Genomic DNA, 20,395 nt, shown 5'->3' on the forward strand with positions numbered 1-20,395 from the left:
TGTTCACAAATAAATGATTCCTGATTCAGTGGGAAATCTACAAAAAAAAAAAAAAAACTGTGCAAAGCTACATTTAGTCCAGCATTAGCTATAAGGCTGAATTCCACAAATACCAAAACTACGGCAGCAGCATCTCCGTCATGTGGCTCAAGTCAAGCCCCGGCACATGACTGGATCAGATCCACTGTTCTTCAAGCTCCTGGAAAAAAGAAAGAAAAAAAAATAGAATAGAAGAGCTTCTTTGAAGGGGAATTACAACTTTTCAGCATTTCAGATTGTATTTATTTATTTGTTTATTTATTTTGCTTGCCAGTTTTTCCTTTATTTAAACCTAAATATTTTACAATAAAACATTTTACATTGCGTATTTTTAAAATTATAATATTAAAAAAATAAAAGTAAAGTGCTGAGGACATTTTCAATCAATCAATCTCTAAAGTATTAAATAAATAAATAGGTTAAGTTGCGACTTTCAAAGTTTTTTTTTTTTTTTATACCTTTGGATTTTTTTTTATTGTTACTTTTTTATTATTTTTTTATTTTTTTGGGGTAGGGGGGACTTTCCATAAATTTATTGCATTTTTAATACTGCACTATTAAAACAATAAAAACAAAATAAAACCAAAGTTAGGCATTATTATTTTTACTTTTTTTTTATTATTCTGGCTAAAAAAGTATAGTCTACTATTGCTTCCTTGTTAGTACTAGAAAAGCAACGATTTAATAAGGAAAAAGTTGTTAAAACGTTTTTCAAAGATGTGTGTTTTATTTTGAGGAGACCTTCAGATCAGGGCAGACTTCCTGTTTGGCGCCGATGGCTGCTGCGGTCACGTGACTTTTGGTTTCGGGTCGGTGCGGAAGGAAACGAACTGCAGCGAAGCTGCAGCCCGAGGAGAAAACTTTCACGAACGACAGGAAAAAGTGAAGAAAGGTGCATTTCTGGAAAGACGAGGACCCTGACTGAGATGCTGGGAGTGTCCGGCGAGGAGACAAACGAGTGAGTACAGGAGACACCAACTTTAAATGTCTAACATACACAATGAAAGCTAAAAGTGTAATAGCTAGCTATAAAAATACTCTTGTGAAGTTGCCTGTATCTATTGATTAGCGTAAATAGTTTATTTATTTAACTTCTACAATGTCTGACTAAATAGAAGGCTTAAATCGTAAAATAAAGTATGGCTTCCTCAGGAATCAGCTCAGCAGATGAGGGATGATGGGAAATATTCAAAGGTTTTTATGCTAATACTTTTTCTTTATCCCAAATCCTAAATAAAATCTGTGTTCAACTCTTAAGATATCAGAGATTCTCGACTTTGGGTCAAAGATGTATAACTGATTACTTAACTGCTATCAGAGTTCATTTAATTGTTTATTTTATTTATTTGTTTTTGCTAAAGATTGTTCACAACTGTCATAATGTAATTTTAAAACAGAAAATTCAACAAGAACTCTGTGCAATTTGTCAAATAACATTTTATTTTCTTTTTTTGTTGTTGCTAAAAATAAAATAAATGTAATAATTTGGGGTTAATTTCTTTTTAAATGCCTTTTTGGACAGTTTTGGTAGAAAATGTTCTTCTTTCATGACATGATTACGTTGGACTGTGTTGGCAGTATTTGTATTGTATTGTTTCTTTTTAAGATTTGTATCATTTATTTATTTAGTAAACATACCTTAGCTGTGAACAGCAATGATTTACAAGCCTGTGCTTTCCTGTCTACATTTTATGCTTTTCCTTTTTATACTTCTGTTTTTACAGCCTAATGTGAACACAGCTGGGAAGAGGTTTTATTAAAGCAGGACTTGAGAGCATCTGTGGTCCAGATGAAGTGCTTGCTGATAGCCAGTGAGAGCGCAGAGATCCTCTTTCACTGGACCGACCAGGAATTTCAGCAGAATGTCCAGGAGAAGTACAGGTCGTCCCAGGAAGAGGGCGAGGGGGTGAGAAGGAAGAAACGCCTTTTATGACTCAGGGTGTCTCTAACATGTGGTTTTCTAACCAGTTTCTTTGTTTTTTTTTATAGCTTCCGGCCTTTGAAGACATCATTAGCACTCTGTTTGCCCCCATCATTATCTCCTGTGGCACCATGGTGTACAGACAGGGTGACAGCTACACCTCCTTCACCACAGAAAACAACCACATCTATGTACTGTGCCAGGTAAAATTGAAATTTAAAGATGAACTCTTATGACACTATTAATTTTTTTGAGGAATCCTTTTGACCTAGATACTTTTTTTGCCTATTCTTTTGACCCGAGGGCAGTAGAATAAAAGCTGGCCTCTCTTTTAGCAGGTCGTCACGTTAGTCATGTGAGTTTTGTTAAGGAATGAAGTAAAGCTTTATCCTCTCGAGGCGCCTGACCCACTAATGACGTTCCAACACTTGTTTCACATTCTCTCCTGGCAAATCCGAGACCAGCTTACTCACTCTTTTCCTTTTAACTCATGAGCCTGACTGTGTCAATTTCTCGCCCTCAGTTCGATGAATGTCTCTACATTGCTGTGAATGGAGACGGCGAGGAGAAGGAGGACGATTTGAGGAGGAAGCTCTATGTAATGAGGAAGATAACTGAGGTGATGTTTGGCATGGTCACCCTCAGTGGTAGCCTCCTCAGAAAAGAGTAAGACGCTTTATGCTTCTGACGGTGCACACTGGGGCGTTTGGTTGATGTAAAATCTTTATTTTTGTTTTCCAGACTGCGTCCTCAGGATACAGAACAAAGAGTGAGACTGTGGAAACATCTGCAGAGTCTCCTAGATACTTACAACTACCTCAGAGAGAATGACCAGAGCTTCCTTGTGGAGGTCAATACATACATATTTTTAAGTACAGCGTTCCTATTACATGGTTCACCTTTTGCAGTCTTGGTGTATTGCACTTTTTTTGGTGCAGTTTTGCATACTTTCTTAAAAAAAATTATTATTCTAGAGTGCATCATGTTCTGCATGCTAACTGGCTGTAGAACATTGTCACTCAATCTTTTCCTTGCCATTTCTCTTATACATTGCAGAATATGTTCAGTTTACATAAATCTTTGTTTGCAAACAGATTTTTGGTTTCAATCCATAATACTGAACTTATTTTTTCTATTAAAATTTGAGAGAAAATGTTAATTTTGGTTGGAGAAAAGTGTATAGAGTGAAGGGTTTTAAGCCCTTAAAAATCAATTGTAAGCAAAAAAAAAGAATACTTGTCAGATTTGATTTATTTCTGATTATTTCTTGAATGTAACTCCTGCAATAATTCCACATACAAGTGTGTTACACAAGTGAAAATAAGTTAAGCATTTTTAAACTTTTGCATAAGCTGAAAAGATACAAAACTGAAAGAAAATAGTCGTTTTTGAAAGGCCTGTTTACTGTCGGGCCAGATAGTTGGGGGAAACAAATGTTTGTTTGTTTGTTTGGATTAGATTGTTACTTTGACCTTCTTGAGCAAAACCAATCATTTCAGTGACTTTGTCAGTCCTGCACAAAGCCTTGAAAGAATGTTTCTGTTTAAAGTCCCCCTCCAATCATCTTTAGATCTATTTACAAAGCATTCCCATGGGTCTTCTAATTATGATTATTCTGTTTTTTTATGAAAAACCCATAAATCTGTGTTGTTTTCAAGGGCATAGTTTCTTAATCACGAGGTAACTTCCCATCATCCTTTTCTTTACTTTCTCTCCCGCTAGCTTACAGTCCAGCATAACCCCAATTTAACATTACTTGTGTAACAAAAATGGCAAACACTATTAGAGCTATCCAGTTGTACAGTTCTGTGTCAGATGCCAACTCACACGAGGATAATGAAAACATACATGGATCTATTTGTCTGTAAATGGAAATATCAGAATGGAGCTTGTCCATCACAGCTACAATCTTTTTAAAAGGCATTTTTTCATTTTTGAGTAAAGAAATACTTAAAATACAATTTTAAGTTTATTTTTCTTTATATATTTCCTCCATCATGATGAAAAATCCCACAAAAACATGCTAAAACACCAAAAACAAGATTTTCCTTTTCATTCATTTCATATCGGCTCAGTATGTAATTTTTTTTTTTCCAAGCGAATTTCACTCAGTTGCCAAAAGAATGTAGTCTCCCATCCAAACAAGTGAATTCTGGTTTGTCATGGCGACAGGTGTGTAAATTCCTGCACCAAGGCATGCAGACATCTTCTGCAGACATTTGTGAAAGACCTGGCTGCATGCAGGAGCTTAGTGATAGAGCAACTCAGTCACACATTTGGAGGCCATGTAAACTGGCTGTGGGCTCGGGAGATGCTTAGTCTCATAAAGTGCACAGATCACCAACTTTCTGCAGAGTCAATTCCTACAGACCTCTAATCTGTAGAACACATCCTGAGCGGAGTTTCAGTGGTTGAGCAGCTGCTTTCTCTTTCACAAACACTTAGATAAACTTTTTGGCGGATTAATTCCTGAAAAAAAAAAATGATTTTGTGACTTTTTTTAAGGTCTGATGGAATCAATCTCTTTAACTTTAATCATGTCTTCAGATTATTTCAAAGAGTATTATCTCATAAATCCTTTTCTGTTGTTGTATTATGTAACTTTTGCGGTTTGTAGATGCTAGAGTAGAAGTTTCGTTTGGGTTTCAATTGACAAAAATGTATTTTTTTCTTACACTCAGGCAGTGGAGAGGTTAATCCACCCCACGCTGTGTGAGCAGTGCATCGAGTTCCTGGAGCGCCGTTTAGTTCAGCAGATCAACAGCTCCTCTCAAGTGGAGAGAGCAGGAGAGGAGGTGCTGCACACCTTCATCCTGGTTCACACCAAACTGCTCGCCTTCTACTCCAGGTGCCTGTTTCCACAGAGTTCATGAGCTCATCTTCACACCCAAAGTTGTATTTGTGCACACAGAGGAGAGATTTTCATGTTTTTTACTCTTCCCTTTTCACTTTAGTCGTACTGCAAGTACACTCAACACCTCAGACCTTCTAACACTCATCATTATGGCGCAGAATATGTACCCCAGCAATGTGGAACTGGACGAACCGAGTCCGGAGGTACAGGTATCTGTCAGCTGCTTTGGAAGTTCCAGCTTTTCAGATTATTTATATTTGTATTGTTTTTGTTTGTGAAGGATGCTGAGAGCACATCGGGTTCTGGTCCTGAGAGCTTTTACACGCCAGAGCCCTCCCCTTCCAGCAGAGACTCCAGCAGTTCAGGTCAGTGTAGAGAAAGAGCTCCGAGCGATTTGTTTTTTCAAGGAAATGTGAGACACTTTCAATATTTAGACGTATTGATGTTGACATTCTGCACTAATGTAGGCTTCTGCTAAAAGTTATTCCAGGAAAGTTTGTCCAATCAGATAGCAGTCACACTGAACCTACCTTGACTCTTATCTCCATCATTACAGTTTTTCTGTTGAGTCCTGTGTTTGTCTGAATGTTCTTGTGTATTAGCAGAGCAGCCCGCCAGAGGAAGCACTCCAGTGTTTGAGTTTGTGGACCCAGACATCCAGGTCAGAGTTGATTTCTTTAGTAAAATAATCCTCAAAGTGAGACTTCTTCCACAAAAATAATTTCTTTAGATGGCAGAGGACAGCTTGCACACTCTGGAAATCAGTCCACCCGACCCCTCAACCCCTCGTAGAGTCTTTCTTGAGCTCAAAGACGGGCAGTTACCCATGGTGCCTCACTCCATGTACTGCCTCCCCCTATGGCCTGGCATCACATTGGTGCTGCTAACTAAGGTTTGCAAAACCAACTTCATAATTAGGGGCCACTTTGTACACTTCTGTTACAATTTGTCTTCTGTCTGTCAGGTTCCCAACATTCAATTAACCCGGTCAGTGTATTCCTTTTTGGAAGACTTCACCAAACTGGAAAAGTGTCTGAATGAAGGCCAAGCTGGATCTGGTGCAGCCAGAGGACAACTGAACATGCACAACACCAGAAGCAAACTGGATAAATTCATTAGAGACTTGGGTCCAAATGAATTACAGGTAACCCATCTTCCCAAATAATGTATTATTTTTTTTCTTGATAAAACTGCATTAGAATTAAATTGGAGGTAGGATAGGTTTACCTTAACATGTTCTATTGTCAGTAAAACTTAAAGATCCACTCTGATTAAAAAAATGTGTTTTGGGTGTTTTTAACATGTTTTTGTGGCATTTTTCTGATGATGGAGGACATATATTAAGAAAATTAGGCCCATTTCTAAGTATTTCTTTATTCAAACCACTATGAATCAAGAGCAGATGAAAAAATTTATTTTTTTTGCAACTAGAAAATATGCTGGGCAGGCAACAAGCTCCCTGCTATGCTTAAACAGAGAGATTTCAGCAATGGGAAGGGGGGCGGGGTTGCTCCTTGCCAGTGGTCTAGCCCATAACTAAGAGGGGAATTTCTGATTAACCACTGCCACTATGCAGAAGCTGTATCCTATTAAACAACATTATTTATTTATTTTTTTTAATTTGGCTAATAACGGAATAATCACAGTTGGACGACTGCTTTGAATGCATTTGAAATAAATCAAAAGATGATCGTAGTGGGACTTTAAGGATTTTTTGCAGTTAATGTTTTTTAAATTAAATTTTTGTTTTCAAATTCTTTGTGCTGACATAGGATCAAAAGTAGAGTTAGCTGTTTTAGCTTTCTTGTGTACTCAAAAAGGCCTTTTTTGACAAAATATATCAATTTTTTTGTACTTCACTGGTTAATATATGTTTTTTTGTGTGTGTATTTTTTTTTTGTCCAATCACCTTTCAGTGTGTGCAGCTGCTGAATGTCTGGACAGAGTTTAAGAACAGAGCCTTCACCAGAGGAGGATCTGGGTTCAATAAGGAGTAAGTTTGCTGCAGCCCCCTGCTGGCCAGACAGCGTCACAGCACATGAAACATATTTTTACTTTTATATTTCTTTTCAAATTATTTTGTGTTTGTTTTTTATTTTAGCCTGATCCCTTTGTGTAAGAGTATGAAGACCCAGCTGTGTAGCCTGTATCGTCAGCGATTTCTTACCGAGTCTGGGTCCGCTGACGGTCCTCGATGCCTCTCGCCTGCCCTCCAGGAACGAGCACAGACTATGGTCCAGTGAGTATCACTCTGAGAAATTTTTACCTTTTTTGTTGCATTTTAGTTATGTTAATCCTTACTTAATTGATTTGTATGCATTCTTATTTCCCCAGAGAAAAACTAATGGATTGGAAGGACTTCCTGTTGGTAAAAAGCAAAAGGAACATTACCATGGTTTCATATCCTCTTTAGAAAGAAGTCTCATCTCGCAAAACTCTCTTTTTACTGTTTGCAAAAGTCCATAGAAATAGCAGAAGTTTTTTGAGTTACATTTAATCTTGAAAACTCTTTTAAAACTAACTCATATTAGTCAAAGTATATAACCTTGACTTGGTTGATCTCACATATTTGGAGGAATTCCCAGGCCTCGTCCATTTCATTTGGGTAGACAGATCATCGGGGCAAATTATAGCTCCATCACTTAGCATCACAGAGCGGACCACGTCTGAGCTGGGGAAGGGACCAGTGGCTCACTATATCAAAAGCAAGGTGGGACAGTTGCCTCTGTAATCCTGTTGTTAACTTTTTCTAACCTCTTTTAAGAGTCGGTTTGTTGTTTTCAAATATAAAATGTTAAGGTGTGGGGCTTGGTCAGAACAACGCGGCAGTATCTGCGGAAGGGTTACTCCACTGTCACACTGCGTGACGGAGATTTCTATTTCTGCTACTTCCTGTGGTTTGAAAACGAAAACGTAAGTTACCATTTTGATCTTTTATTTACTATTGATTAGGGGCGGGCCAATATAGTTTTTCTAGCCGATATTGGAAACCAATATTCCCCCTGCAAATGTGTCCGACAGCCAATGTTTGCCAATACCAATATTTAAGTGTCTACAATAACACAAAGTTTAGATTTCCTTATTGTTTCTTTTTTTTTTTTAATTCACAGCTTTCTTTTACTGTGCAATTACATTATACTTGACCTTTTTAACTTAAAGCAAGGGATCTCATAGGAACAAATGTCACTTTAAGACTTTGAAAATACATCTGAACACATTCAAATAATTTATTAACCATTAGACGCCATTGTGAATCATAAGGTTCTTATTGTCAGAGATCTATTAGGAACAACATCTGTCCCTGTCAAATATAAAATATAAATAAAAACAATCAGAAGAATTACTGACTTTGACTGTAAACATACGCTTCACTGTTCTAAGGATCTATTAGGAACAAGTATAAATGTAAAAATAAATGGTATCTGAAAACAGTTAGGAGAATATTGGTGGATTTTTTTAGCATTGGTCAGATACGATACCTCAAATTATGCAAATATCTGCCAATACTAGCATCGATATATCACCCATCCCTACTATTCATAAAAAAGAAATCATCATATCGGCAAAAAAGTTTCAAATTCATACATCTTATTAAAAAGGGCTACAGGCTGGAGGCTGGAGACATACCAATCCTACCAGACGACTCTCTTCCTATTGGGATGCTTGGCTATGACTACTATAGGTGAGCAGCTTAATCTAGTTATAGTCAAGTCAAAGGACCAAATTTAGATGTAAATAAGGTCATGCGTCCTGCAGGAAGCTGCTCCGCTACTATGGCAAGAATCACCAGGGGGAGGCAGTGAAGTGCTACGAGCTCCTGACGGTGCACCTGGGAGTCATTCCCACCGAGATCATCCTCCAGCACTGCAGACAGCTGGCCAGCAAACTATGGGAGCCCTCGCGCAATCCACTGCTTTAGGTTGACCCATGTACCTGTTTGACCAAACTGTAACAGAATATATTGCATGCACCTTTTTTGTCATGTTTCAGTCGTCCTAGGTGAAGTAACTGAGGTTAGGAATTGGAAGCACATATATTTATGATCAGTACTTGTGTAATTATGCAGTATTTTTTATCTATTATACAGAGACTATAACTTCTTAGTTTTTGAAGATTTAGTTTTTGATCATTCTGTGACCTGTTTTCTAATAATAAAATTGTAAATGTGAGTTGTGCTCCACATGCTTTTTTATTGAAGATTTACATTTTGAATTCTAAGAATAAATATATCTTCTAGGGCTGCACAGTGGTATAATGCTTGACACTCTGGCAGCAAGAAGGCCCAGGTTTGAACCCTGACTTCAATCTTTCTGAGTGGAGTTTGCATGTTCTCCTTATACATTTGTGGGCGTTCTGTGGACACTCCAAAAACATGCTTCATAGATTAACTGGTGACCCAAGTGAATGCTTTTGTGAGCGTGTGGCCCTGCAACAGACAGGTGACCTGATCAGGGTGTACCCTACATTTCCTCCAGCAGCCCCATGACCCTGATTCACTGGGTTCTGAGGATGGATGGAGGATATCTTCTACCTGTTTTCCAGTAGAGCAGGGGTGATAAACTCCAAAACACACTTTAGGTTGCGGGCCGAACAGGTTAAACGTTTATTGAACACTCCGAAAATAAATTTTTAAAACTGTAACTTTTTAACATAATCATGAACTAGATATATAGCATTACCTTTTATAATGCTATTGTGAATGCTTTAAGCTGAATTTGGTCCCTGAAGATGCTGAAATTGATAGCTAAAAACACTGAAGCTGATAGTCAGCTAAAATATTAGCTAAAAGCCAAATTAGCCTAAAAAACAAAACAAAAAAAAAAAACTTAGGTTAGTCAAAACAGCTAGTATGTAGCTAAAAAATAGCTAAACTTTAAAGTAGCCTAAAATACTGAGAAAAGCTTAAATTAGCCAAAACAGCTAACGTGTAGCTAGCTGCTCAGAACATTTCAGTTGTGTTTGCATGTTCCAGCTTCATTTGGTTTATTCCACTCTTTTATGTGCATCAAAGAAAAAGACTACCTTAAAAATTGTAAATGTTCATAATGTATGCTGTTAAACAAATGCACCTTATGATTATTTTATTGAATTTATTTATCATGCTGCTCAAACTCTTTGCACTCCGCTAAAACTGGTTACTTATACTACCTCCTTAAAAAATCACTGTCACTCTAACGCACCTCAATTTCAAATTTTATATTGTAAATATTGTAATATTATCTCCCAATTTATATCTCTGTTTTATATTGTAACCCTATTTAAACGATGTGTGCTGCTGACATCTTGGCCAGGTCACCGTTGAAAAAGAGATCCTGATCTCAACGGGCTTTCAACCTGGTAAAAGAAAGGTTACATTAAAAAAAACATGTAGCTGAAATATTAGCTAAACTCCAAAATAGCCTAAAAAATCTTAGTAAATACCAAAATAGTCCAAAAAGCTAACATAATGCCCATTTTTAAACTTTAAAACCGTAACTTTTTAACATAATTATGAATAATTAAAAGGCAGGAATATAATTCCAGAATAAAACCTTAAATAACTTTCAATATTTTACTTTCCATAAAAATATATTTTGTCAAAATTATACAAGTTAGAAATAACCACAAGATAACAACCTTGACTTTGACACATGGGCAGTAGAGGATGACAGTCATCCTAAAAAAGGTGGTCAGTTGAAACAGAATTAAATTCTTTCTGGGTTGCAGTTCTGCCATTAAGGCTCCTCCCTTCATAGTATGAGTCATCTTGGGAGCCACAAAAGCTGCTCTGTTTTCACTCCAATGGTGGATTTTTGATCTAGTATGCAGAAATAGTTCCACAAATAGTAAACCATTGCTGATAAAACTTTATTCAAAGTATTAAGAACAAATTAAAAATACATGATTTTTGCGATAATAGTATGAGTTTTTGCAACAAATAAAAAAGTTAGCATTGATTTAATATGTCTGAGCACATTTTACCTCATAAAAGTCTTATATTCGCCAGAGTTTTCATGTGTTTCTTCACATAGAAACGTAATAATTTAACTCTCAGTCCCATAATTAAAGAGCTCCTGTGAGGTCAGTCACAGCTCCTGCAGCCACCAGATCCCTCAGGAACAGTTTTTCAGCACTGACATCGTGTACCACCTGGAACATTTGAACAAAACGCATTTCGATCACTGAAAACAAGCTGAAACCTCCCAGTTAATGTCTGATCCGTATTGCTTACTTGAGCCTTCATTGCATCCATGCGAAGTGCCTCATAGTAGTGAAGTCGGGCCTCTGGGTGTTGCATGTTGTATCCAAAGCCAGCCAAGCTCACCTGGTCGCACAACTGCATCGCCATCACCAAAGCGCTGGCACCTAATGTGGGAATCATCTTTTTGAGAAAGATGAATGAAAAGATCAATTTTTGCAAACAAAATTCTAAAAAAAATATTTATAGATGTTTTCAAGTTGCCTTCAGCATCAAATCATCTTTGACGAAATTTATTAAGGTTAGAAAGTTCATTTCTTTTTTATGGATTAAAGTACTACACAAAAACCCAGTCAAAAAGAATATGCTTAAAAGAGCTTACATTCCCCTGTTTTAGAGCATATTTCTGTAAAACTTGTCCTGTCTTGTGAATAATCTCTGGGTGGAGGATCTTGAAGCTCTCTGGACTCAGTGGAATATCATCCACCACCTCCCTCCAGAACCACATTTTGGACCAAAAACTCTGTTTAAAACGACGAGAAAGGTGTTAAACATGAAGTTAATCTTACTCCAATTTCCAAGAAATGTCTCAGATGACTTACCAGAGGCTGTTTGGTGATGACAGAGGTGAGCCAGTCCAGGTCCAGGCTTTTAAAAACAACCAAGGCAATCATGGAGGTTTTTCTGTACTCATTGGCAGAGTGCGGCGCTCCTTCTGGATACATCAGACGGATGGTAGTCCGTGACCCGACATCTCTTTCAAATCCAACCACTGGAGCATTATTCATTCTGGTGACAAAGAATAGTTACAAAAGAATTCATCATTAAGTTGAAAAATAATGATGAACGACAAAGGCTTGCTAGTAAAAATGGGCAATTCTGTCTTCAGAAATACTTTTGAAACCAATTTTAAAATGATAAATTTCTTCTTATAGTGTTGCATTAGAAGAAAATTAAATTTCCCCACAAAAATTTAAATAATTTGACCTAAGTTTGTCTGAGACCAAAACTTGAGGAATGGAATTTTGAGGCGTTCCCTTAGAGTCATCAAGATTGTTGCTGAAGCAGTTAGAGAATGATCGAATGTCTTTTATACTGGAAAACAATGTTTCCTAAAAAGACAGAACATTTTTCCTCTACATTTTAAACAAATAATTTGGAGAGAAAATAGACTCACACCAATTTGCGGGTGTGTAATTCTTGATTTGTGCGTAACTTTGAATTTGTACCTCATATAATATATTTTGTGCATAAGTACAAAGAATACTAAATAAAAATACACTTAACACACGCACAACTTGAAATTATAACAGCTTGAAACTAACTGTAAACACAAATCTTTAAAAATTACGCACAAGTTGCTTGTTACGCACACATAAAACCGTATTTTACACTCAAATCTTAGACTCCATGAAGTTAGATATGTTGCTAAAGTATTGTCCGTTTGTAAAAAAAGTTTTGTGCTTGTAGTATGGGATTTGTATGTTTAAAAAATGTTTTTTTTAATTGTAGAAACAAATTTTTGTTTGTTAGTAAAAGAGTTTTGCTACTGGAAAATTTGATTTTTGCCTGTAAAATTGTTTTGTACTTGTAGAAAAATTGTCTATCTCTAAAAAGATTTTATATTTGTCAAAAGAAAGTGTCCGTCTTTAAAATTGCTTTGACTGTGTGTAAAACATCTAATTACAGACTCATTTTTTTAACAACAGACAATACTAGAAACAGGTCTAACTTCACAGAAGAGTCTCACGTCAATTTTGTGTTTTAATGCAGCTTTGCGTGTGCATAAAAAAACGATTTGTGCATATTTTTTAAAGATTTCTGTGTAGTTAGTTTAAAACTTTTGTAATTTTAAGTTGAGTGTGTGTAAATTGTATATTTTTAATGTGTAAGTATTTGCACTTATGCACAAAATGTATTGTAGTTACAAATCAAGAATTACCCACACACAAATCAAGAACTAGACTAGCATGAATTGGTGTGAGTCTATTTTCTTTCCATAAAATATTCTTTTTTGGAGGTCTTTCTGGTAACCTCGCCTTTTCTATTAGATTTTCAAACAAAAACAGTGAGCCAAAGCTTAGACAGAGCAATAAAATCCTAAAGCAAAACTTACCCACAATATTCTTTTTGGGTCATTCAATATCATATACATTTTTGGGAGGTTCAATTCACATTCTTAATTGAATACCTGATTATGACATCATACTGGTCTATATGGGATCCAAGATGGCTTCCTTGCAGAACACCCCCATTTCCCACCACCACACATCGCCTGCAGCTGTCTTTTGTTTTGAGCGATGGGGGAACGCCAGGTTCGGGCATTGAAGCAAGAGTCAGGGCCAGGTGCTCCTCGCTGCCCTGCAGCCCCAGAGGAGGGCCCAGGGCCCATTCTGCAGGTCGGCCCTGCTCCACAAAAACTGGAATCTCCTGGAGGCCTTCGGAAAAGGACAAGGGCTTCAGGTGGTTTAAACAGGAGTGAGGCTGACAAGGACGTGAAAGCAGGGAGGCCGAACGATTCAGTAAAACCTGATTTGGAGGAGAAATGTGTTTCAGTTAGGCTCGTTGACAGTGCAGAAATGTTCCAAAATGATGCTCAGGCCCAATTCTCACCAGATCTTTAGGGTCCTGGTGATCATCGCTGTCAGCTGTCGTTTTCTTCATGGGAAAATATGCAGGAATCAGTATGACCAAGTAGCATACCATTAACACGAGCAGACTCGAGGCAAGGTTTGCTTTCCTGGCCAACAAAATGGGACAGTTGAGAGATTATGACATATTTAATAGCCTCAGCAATAAGGTGAAGAGATTTTCTACCAATAAAACAATAAATGAAGCCTCTTAAAAACATTTAGGCGGCAGTGAGGTTATTTATTATGAGATAATTTTGCACATTTTCTGCCAGCTCAGTGACCTAGTGGTAGAGTGTCCACCCTGAGACTGGAAGGTCATGAGTTCAAATCCAGGCTGAGTCATACCAAAGATTAAAAATAGAGCCCAACGACTCCCTGCTTGACACCCAGCATTAAGGGGTTGGATTGGTAGATCAAACCAACAAATGGTTCCTGAGCACGCCTGTGTCTGCAGCTTGCCACTCCCCCAGGGGATGGGTCTAATGAACAAATATCACACACCTAGGTGTTTGTAAACTAATCGAACTTTCATTTTTACGATTTCAACTTAAGGTCAAAAACTTTTCAATCAAAAATTACATTTTATTTAAGTTTGTGATTCCACAGTATTCAACAGATTATTTTATGTTTTATAGAATAAATACATGAGTGACCTTATTTAAGTTTTTAGGTTCTTTTGGAAGAAAAACTCCTGTTTTAAATTAATGTAACCCAATGTATAATTTGTGTCTAATTGGCTTCCTTTCACATTTAAAATGTAGGATTTTTTCCATAATCAGATTTACCTACTGAGGAAAAAATCCATGGGCTCCGTCTTTGTAACCGAACGCTGTCTCTGGCTGACAGGTGTGAGTGTGGCTGTCTCTGTGACCACAGGTAACAGCAGAGAACCATGATCCGGATCCTCTACACTCAGATGATTCAGGGTCACCATGGCACTTTGCTTGCAAACCTGGATCATGAACACGTTGACAACATTCGGAAATTAATCACACCTCTCTTGAGTTTCAATAGAACAATCACAAAAAATGAATCCTATTGAATTTAACTTTAACTAAACCTTCTGAGAAATCATTCCTTAAATATCAATAAACGGTGACTCACAACCAGCCTGGAAGAAACGCGATCAGACGGTTAGCTGTCTTTGTCCATGACTGAAGGAAAAACAATGAAACGCAGGCTAAGTTAGACTAAAATGGCTGCTGCTACTGAACTCTGCCTCTTCCTGAAACAAAGCAAGTCAATCATTAACTTATTTAAAGTACAGCAGCAAAACTGAAAATCCAGAAGTGTGTCTGTTTGTCCATTTATGCTTGAATAATAGACACAAAATGTATTTATTTATTTACTGAACCACAAGATATTGTTCCCTCTGTCACTATTTTTATTTTATTTTTACAAATGTTTTTTTTTAATCATTTCATAAAGACATGCCCACGGTGTCATTGTGTGAAATGACAGTCCTCAATTAACACCTTTCATGTCTAAAATGTTCTTCATACACCCAACTCTCAAGCCAATTATCAGCATCTCCCATTTCTGAATCCCATAAGGTTTTGTAAATAACTGGTTTGAACACTATATAGGAAGTTTTTATTAATTAATTAATTTTTAATTTGTTTTGACATCCTTTTATAGGGTCGTCTGCAACCTGAAGCTCTATAGCCACATGTGGCTCTTTTGATTCCATTTTAGCTATCCATTAAAACACATATATATATATATATATATATATATATATATATATATATATATATATATAACTTCAAAAAGCAACTGAAAAGTAAAAAGTGAGTAATAGTAAAGTAAAAAACCAATCAACTAACTAACACTTTATTTAACTCATTAGCAAGCAGTTGAAAGACTGTATGTATCACTAGTTGAACAGAAATATTTTTGACAGATTTTTGTGCCGTGTGCCCCTGGAAATCAATCAGAGGTCAGTCAGCACAAGAATTAAAATGCACTAGATTGTAAGGGGGAATTTCAATGTTTTATCAAATTCAAGGGTTTTAGGCTGCCTTATGGTTAAGAAAAAATACAGTTGAGTTCATTTAAGTATCCCTAATTTAATTATGATTATAAATTATAAACGTCTAGCTGATATGCACCACAAATGCTGAAATAAACTGTTTTTTTTATCTTTTACCACTGCTGACATCACATTACCTACTACTGCATTTGCTGCATTGAGATGATCCTGTTACTAGTTGTCTTTTATTTCAAACATTCATATCTCAAGAATTAATATAAAAAAACTGCTATTTTCTCCTTTTGCTCATTTTTTTATTTACCCCCCCCCAAAAAAAATAAAAATAAATAATGTTAAATTATATTGATAATAATATTAACAATAATATAAATACAAATCAGTATTTGATTTTCTAAATGATGAAGTAAGAAGTGGCTCATTCTGGGTTGTGATAAAACGACCCTGATGGCTATTTAAGTGTTGAAAGCTGCAGACCCCAACCCCATACAACGAGGAAATTAAGAATAAACAAGATTAAAAGTATAAATAAATAAGTAAACAAAAAAAGCCTGCAATTTGATAGATGTGTCTTTTACAAGTTTGGCTTTGTTTTTGGCTGCATGCGTCTGAGCTGCAAAGGGGGGATGAGGAGTCCAAATCCAGATGAACCTGTTCATCTATCCTTCCTTTTTACCCCCTCACACATCTGCCTGACATGCAAAAATAACAGAAACAAAGCAAATGTCTGCAACAAATACTGACGTAGAGAGCATTTTTTAAGATTAAAAGAAAAATAACCGTTTTATTTGGACTCTAAGATCAGAATCTGATACAAATTCAGCTAATTTACTATCAACTTTTATGCTCACATTATTATATAATTTTTTATGACCCTTCAACATTTCTAGATATTTTTTTTTTCGTTTGTTTTTAACATATTTTTACCTTTTAGGATTTTTTTCTGAATTATGCAGTCCCTCTGATCAATTTAAGACTAACTCCAGTTTGTTCTTTGCAACAAAACTCTTTATTAGCAGAATCTTTATGCTTTTCCGTTCCAGATACACTTGAACCGGCTGTGCAGTGCTTTGTCAGGGCACTCACACAATAATACAATCTTACAGAGGTAACCATGACGATGAAGTGAAAGTCTAGACAGGCATGCTTTTAAAGCACCATTTCACTCAAGGTGAAAACAGACATTTAGTGTGATTCTTAGGCTTTCAGCTTGTCAGGCAAGAGCATATGGGCAAACATGAGTTCAGGTGAGTTTTATTACAGAAAAGAGACATTCTTTTAAATGCACCATGTCTCAGTCTTTGCATATACAACATTCAGAAATATTTGAAAGTATCAATACTCAGAGGTCACACAGAAATGGCTTTATAGAAAGTACTACATATGAACATTTCTCATGTATAGGATAAATACAGCAGACTTAAATGCAAAAAAGCAGCTTGGCTTTTCTGGTTTATCTTTAGCCAGCTTCATTTTAGGCTTCATAGCACCAGCTGAGTTTTATCCTAATAAATGTGTTTGTTGTTAAGAAGGGAGCCTTTGCTGACACTGTCAATAATTTCATAGTTGCTCCTCTTTGGTTGATGAATTATAGGCAACTTTAGTGTAAACCCTGTTTTATAATGAGGGCTTTACATTTTTCTCCATCATTTGAGTCCATTCAGAACATCTTTCAATCGAGTTTAGAATATATTTACAGCATTTGCTAATAAATTATTTAGTGAGATAAATACATATTGATCATTCCCAAACAAATATTTACTTTTTATAGGTTAAAGTATTTCTTTTACATTGAAAGTCTCTTGCATCTATGAATCTACATACAGTAAATGTTTGATTATGCAAAGTAAATATAATCGTACAGAGAAAATCTTCTGGTTGATAATTTCCAATAGGAGTAGAGCTTTGTCAGAACATAAAAATCATTTGGATGTGTGTGTGATCGAACGCTAATTTTCGAGTAAACCAAAAGCTCTAGTTTCAAATAGCACTCTTTAAAAAAGCTAAACTTTCTTTGCATGATGGATGCCAAGTAATGCAAAGGAGAAGGGAAGAAGAGATTGCAATTCCTCATCTGTGATTATTTTCAAAGCCAACCATTAGATTCTGTAAAGTGAATGTGAAAGACTTTCCAAAATAGAAAAAAAAAAAAAATAAACAAATTCACTAAAGTTATCTTGCAGCAGATGTTAAACTATTACCAGTTCATAACTTAGACAGAATTTAACAATCCATTAAGTTAGGGGCTTTGGCCTAAAACCTCAGCTTTGTTTTTGGAGAACTATGTGGTTCCTTTGGCTTCCTCAAGCCATGATGTAGAGCTCTCCTGTAAGTTGCAGGTTGGTGTGAAATAGCATAAGCCCTTTCAAGTCTTGGGGCCTTACAGCACACCAGCTGGGCACTGAGCCGCTGGGCTGGAGTCCATCCAGCTTTAAGTTACAGCTCTTTTTCTGAGGGGCCAAGATGGCGCCAGAATCATTCTCGAGACAGAAGCGGAAATGTTGCAACTTTAGTCGATTGCATAAGCAAAAATTTTAAAACAAATTTTAGCAAAAATTTTAGGAAACCCTTTCAAAAATTATATTTTAAAAACATTTTCAGAACTATAAGCTTCTAAGCTTTTAAATGTGAATAAACTGTAACTGCAAAAGTTTAGTGGGCAAGATGAGCTTAAAATGGAACAGAGAACGCTATTCATTTTTTTTTTAATTTAGGCAATATTAACAATTGTTCAAATTTGTATAACTACACCCCTTTACTTCTGGAGAAAAAGCTGGCAAAATGCTGCTTTTATACTGGAAATCAGCCAACCGGTGATCAGAGTCGGCGAAATGCAGTTTTTTCTCTGTGACAGAGAGTATCGCAGAGAAAAAACTGCAAAAAAGACTAAAAAAAAGATACAGAAAAAAGGTCTAAAGCTTAAAACAGGGTGTTCTGGGCAAGGACTTCCGGCCAATGATTTCAGGTGCAAATTATGTTTTTTTTTTTTTTTTTTTGCAGCCAGCTACGGCGGGGGGAGGGACTTCTGGCTATTAATTTCGAGTGCCATATTTTCTTCTCTGTGGCCAGATTCACTTGCTTTTTTGTAGCTGTGACCACTCTGGTTGTTGGACACTGGAACCTGGACTTAACAAAATAGGAATGATGTAAGTGCAAGTTATGAAGGATCTTGTGGCCTTACAATGTTGCCACATGTGCTAGCTGTGCCTGAACGATGACATTTTTTGAGTAAAGCCAGGGACAGCAAGCAATGAATACCCTGGGAGGATGTCTTAGGCCCTAAAGATCCTCTGGTCAGGCTTCTGAGCCAGAAACCAGTACAATTAGAACTTTGTATTAGTAAAGAGTTACTACTTTAAATGAAAGTGTTTTCTTTTTGCATACTATTCACAAACGAGAGGAAAATATATTTATTAGGATCTATCCAGAATCGAATCTAAACTTTATTATCATCGCAATATCAGCATAAGGTGGTGTAAACTGCAATAAAAGGCTCCCTTAAATAATTACACTCATGCTGAAGTAATCTCATGGCAGCTTGAAGTAGGTAATAACCCAAATAAACCCCTTTAAGCATTTGACCAATTGGATGAACCCTTTTATGTTGCTGACCAATCAATAGTCCTTCTATGTTAGATTCCTACCCCTATGTAGACGTGGGTCATTTAGAGTATCATTTCCGTTCAATTAATTACATAAAACTATTGCATTGAAATGGAAATGATGTAGGCCTATTAGCTAATTGTTTATGTATCCCAAGTTTCATCATCATTGCAATATTGGTCACTAATGTAGCACATTGCAAGTTTTCCTCATATTGTGGAGCCCTATGCTCCAGTCCATTACAGCTAAGTGACACTCAGTTTCTGCCTTCTTTGCTCTTTAGCAGAGCCAGTTAGTTTGATTTTTCAGACACATGATGGATTTGGCGGTAGAAGCAACACATTTAGCTTGAATATACCTTTGGATCGTCCTTTAGAAAAGCACGTTAGCCATGAGAAAAGTCAAAAATGGCGGCCAATTGTAAAAAAGGTGGCCATACACTCAATTGTTTCAAAAACATTTTGTCTATTTACTCCAATCTCAAGAATATGGGCTGTTCATGCACAAAATACAGTCTTGAAACTTGAAGGGTACGTACAGGATAGTATTATATGTATGTTATTTATATATTTGTTTTAAATCTTGCCTTTACTCGTAGCTAACATGCTTTTCTGAAAGTCGGGATCCTAAGGTACATTGTCAAATTTAGTCATTGTACCACAAAATGCACAAGTATTTTTAATAACAGGCTCCACTACTTGCATTAAGCCATAAACTGTAGATTATAAATAATAGAATAATGGATAGCTATTTATTGGCTGACTGGGGTCTCCCAGAGAATTGGGTGCAAAGCTCAGACCATGGTGCAGAATCTGGAGTAGAGCTGTTATTTTTACAGCTACTTTTACTATAAATTTTACATACAATGCACAGAGCCCCTCATGTTATAGTAGTGAACCACATGCAACCCTTCAAAATGAAACAAAATAGCTTAACATTTTGAACTTACCGTATTTTCCGGACTATAAGTCGCGGTTTTTTTCATAGATTGAATGTCCCTGCGACTTATACTCCAGTGCGACTTATATACGAATTTTTAATGATGAGATATGGACCGTAAGTCTAGAGTGCCCTCTTATGGTGATCTATGCAATTACTTTATTTAGTTATTCAGACGTGACACAGAGGACGAAGAATTTAACGGATTTAGTGATATGGAGTGAGATTGCGTGCAATT

General features: G+C 36.4%; 2 protein-coding genes across 7 annotated transcripts; one reads left to right on the forward strand and one right to left on the reverse strand.

The window, feature by feature from the left end:
* Positions 1–779: 779 nt before the first annotated feature.
* Positions 780–8,983, forward strand: hps1 (HPS1 biogenesis of lysosomal organelles complex 3 subunit 1). 5 transcript variants are annotated; one of them, XM_024298062.2, is made up of 18 exons: positions 781–997; positions 1,764–1,945; positions 2,029–2,163; positions 2,484–2,626; positions 2,702–2,810; positions 4,642–4,808; positions 4,915–5,023; positions 5,095–5,179; positions 5,417–5,475; positions 5,545–5,706; positions 5,779–5,958; positions 6,731–6,807; positions 6,916–7,053; positions 7,149–7,214; positions 7,380–7,524; positions 7,614–7,727; positions 8,414–8,496; positions 8,571–8,983. In XM_024298062.2, exons 2-18 carry the CDS (start codon positions 1,829–1,831, stop codon positions 8,731–8,733), a joined length of 2,052 nt encoding a protein of 683 aa, XP_024153830.1. In that variant the 5' UTR covers positions 781–997; positions 1,764–1,828; the 3' UTR covers positions 8,734–8,983. The 5 variants fall into 5 exon arrangements, with proteins under 5 accessions (XP_024153834.1, XP_024153830.1, XP_024153831.1 ...); XM_024298063.2 differs by having other exon boundaries at positions 5,420–5,475; XM_024298064.2 differs by having other exon boundaries at positions 4,915–5,017.
* A 1,659-nt stretch (positions 8,984–10,642) lies between these two features.
* Positions 10,643–14,890, reverse strand: st3gal7 (ST3 beta-galactoside alpha-2,3-sialyltransferase 7). Of its 2 annotated transcripts, none has more exons than XM_024296542.2 (8): positions 14,730–14,890; positions 14,411–14,577; positions 13,606–13,732; positions 13,184–13,521; positions 11,595–11,781; positions 11,375–11,515; positions 11,026–11,175; positions 10,643–10,943 (listed from the first exon to the last, which is right to left on the reverse strand). In XM_024296542.2, exons 2-8 carry the CDS (start codon positions 14,557–14,559, stop codon positions 10,857–10,859), a joined length of 1,179 nt encoding a protein of 392 aa, XP_024152310.1. In that variant the 5' UTR covers positions 14,560–14,577; positions 14,730–14,890; the 3' UTR covers positions 10,643–10,856. The 2 variants fall into 2 exon arrangements, with proteins under 2 accessions (XP_024152310.1, XP_024152311.1); XM_024296543.2 differs by having other exon boundaries at positions 14,415–14,577; positions 14,730–14,740.
* Positions 14,891–20,395: the final 5,505 nt, after the last annotated feature.

Source organism: Oryzias melastigma, linkage group LG15 (genome assembly GCF_002922805.2).
Source record: "Oryzias melastigma strain HK-1 linkage group LG15, ASM292280v2, whole genome shotgun sequence".
Taxonomy (NCBI): domain Eukaryota; kingdom Metazoa; phylum Chordata; class Actinopteri; order Beloniformes; family Adrianichthyidae; genus Oryzias; species Oryzias melastigma.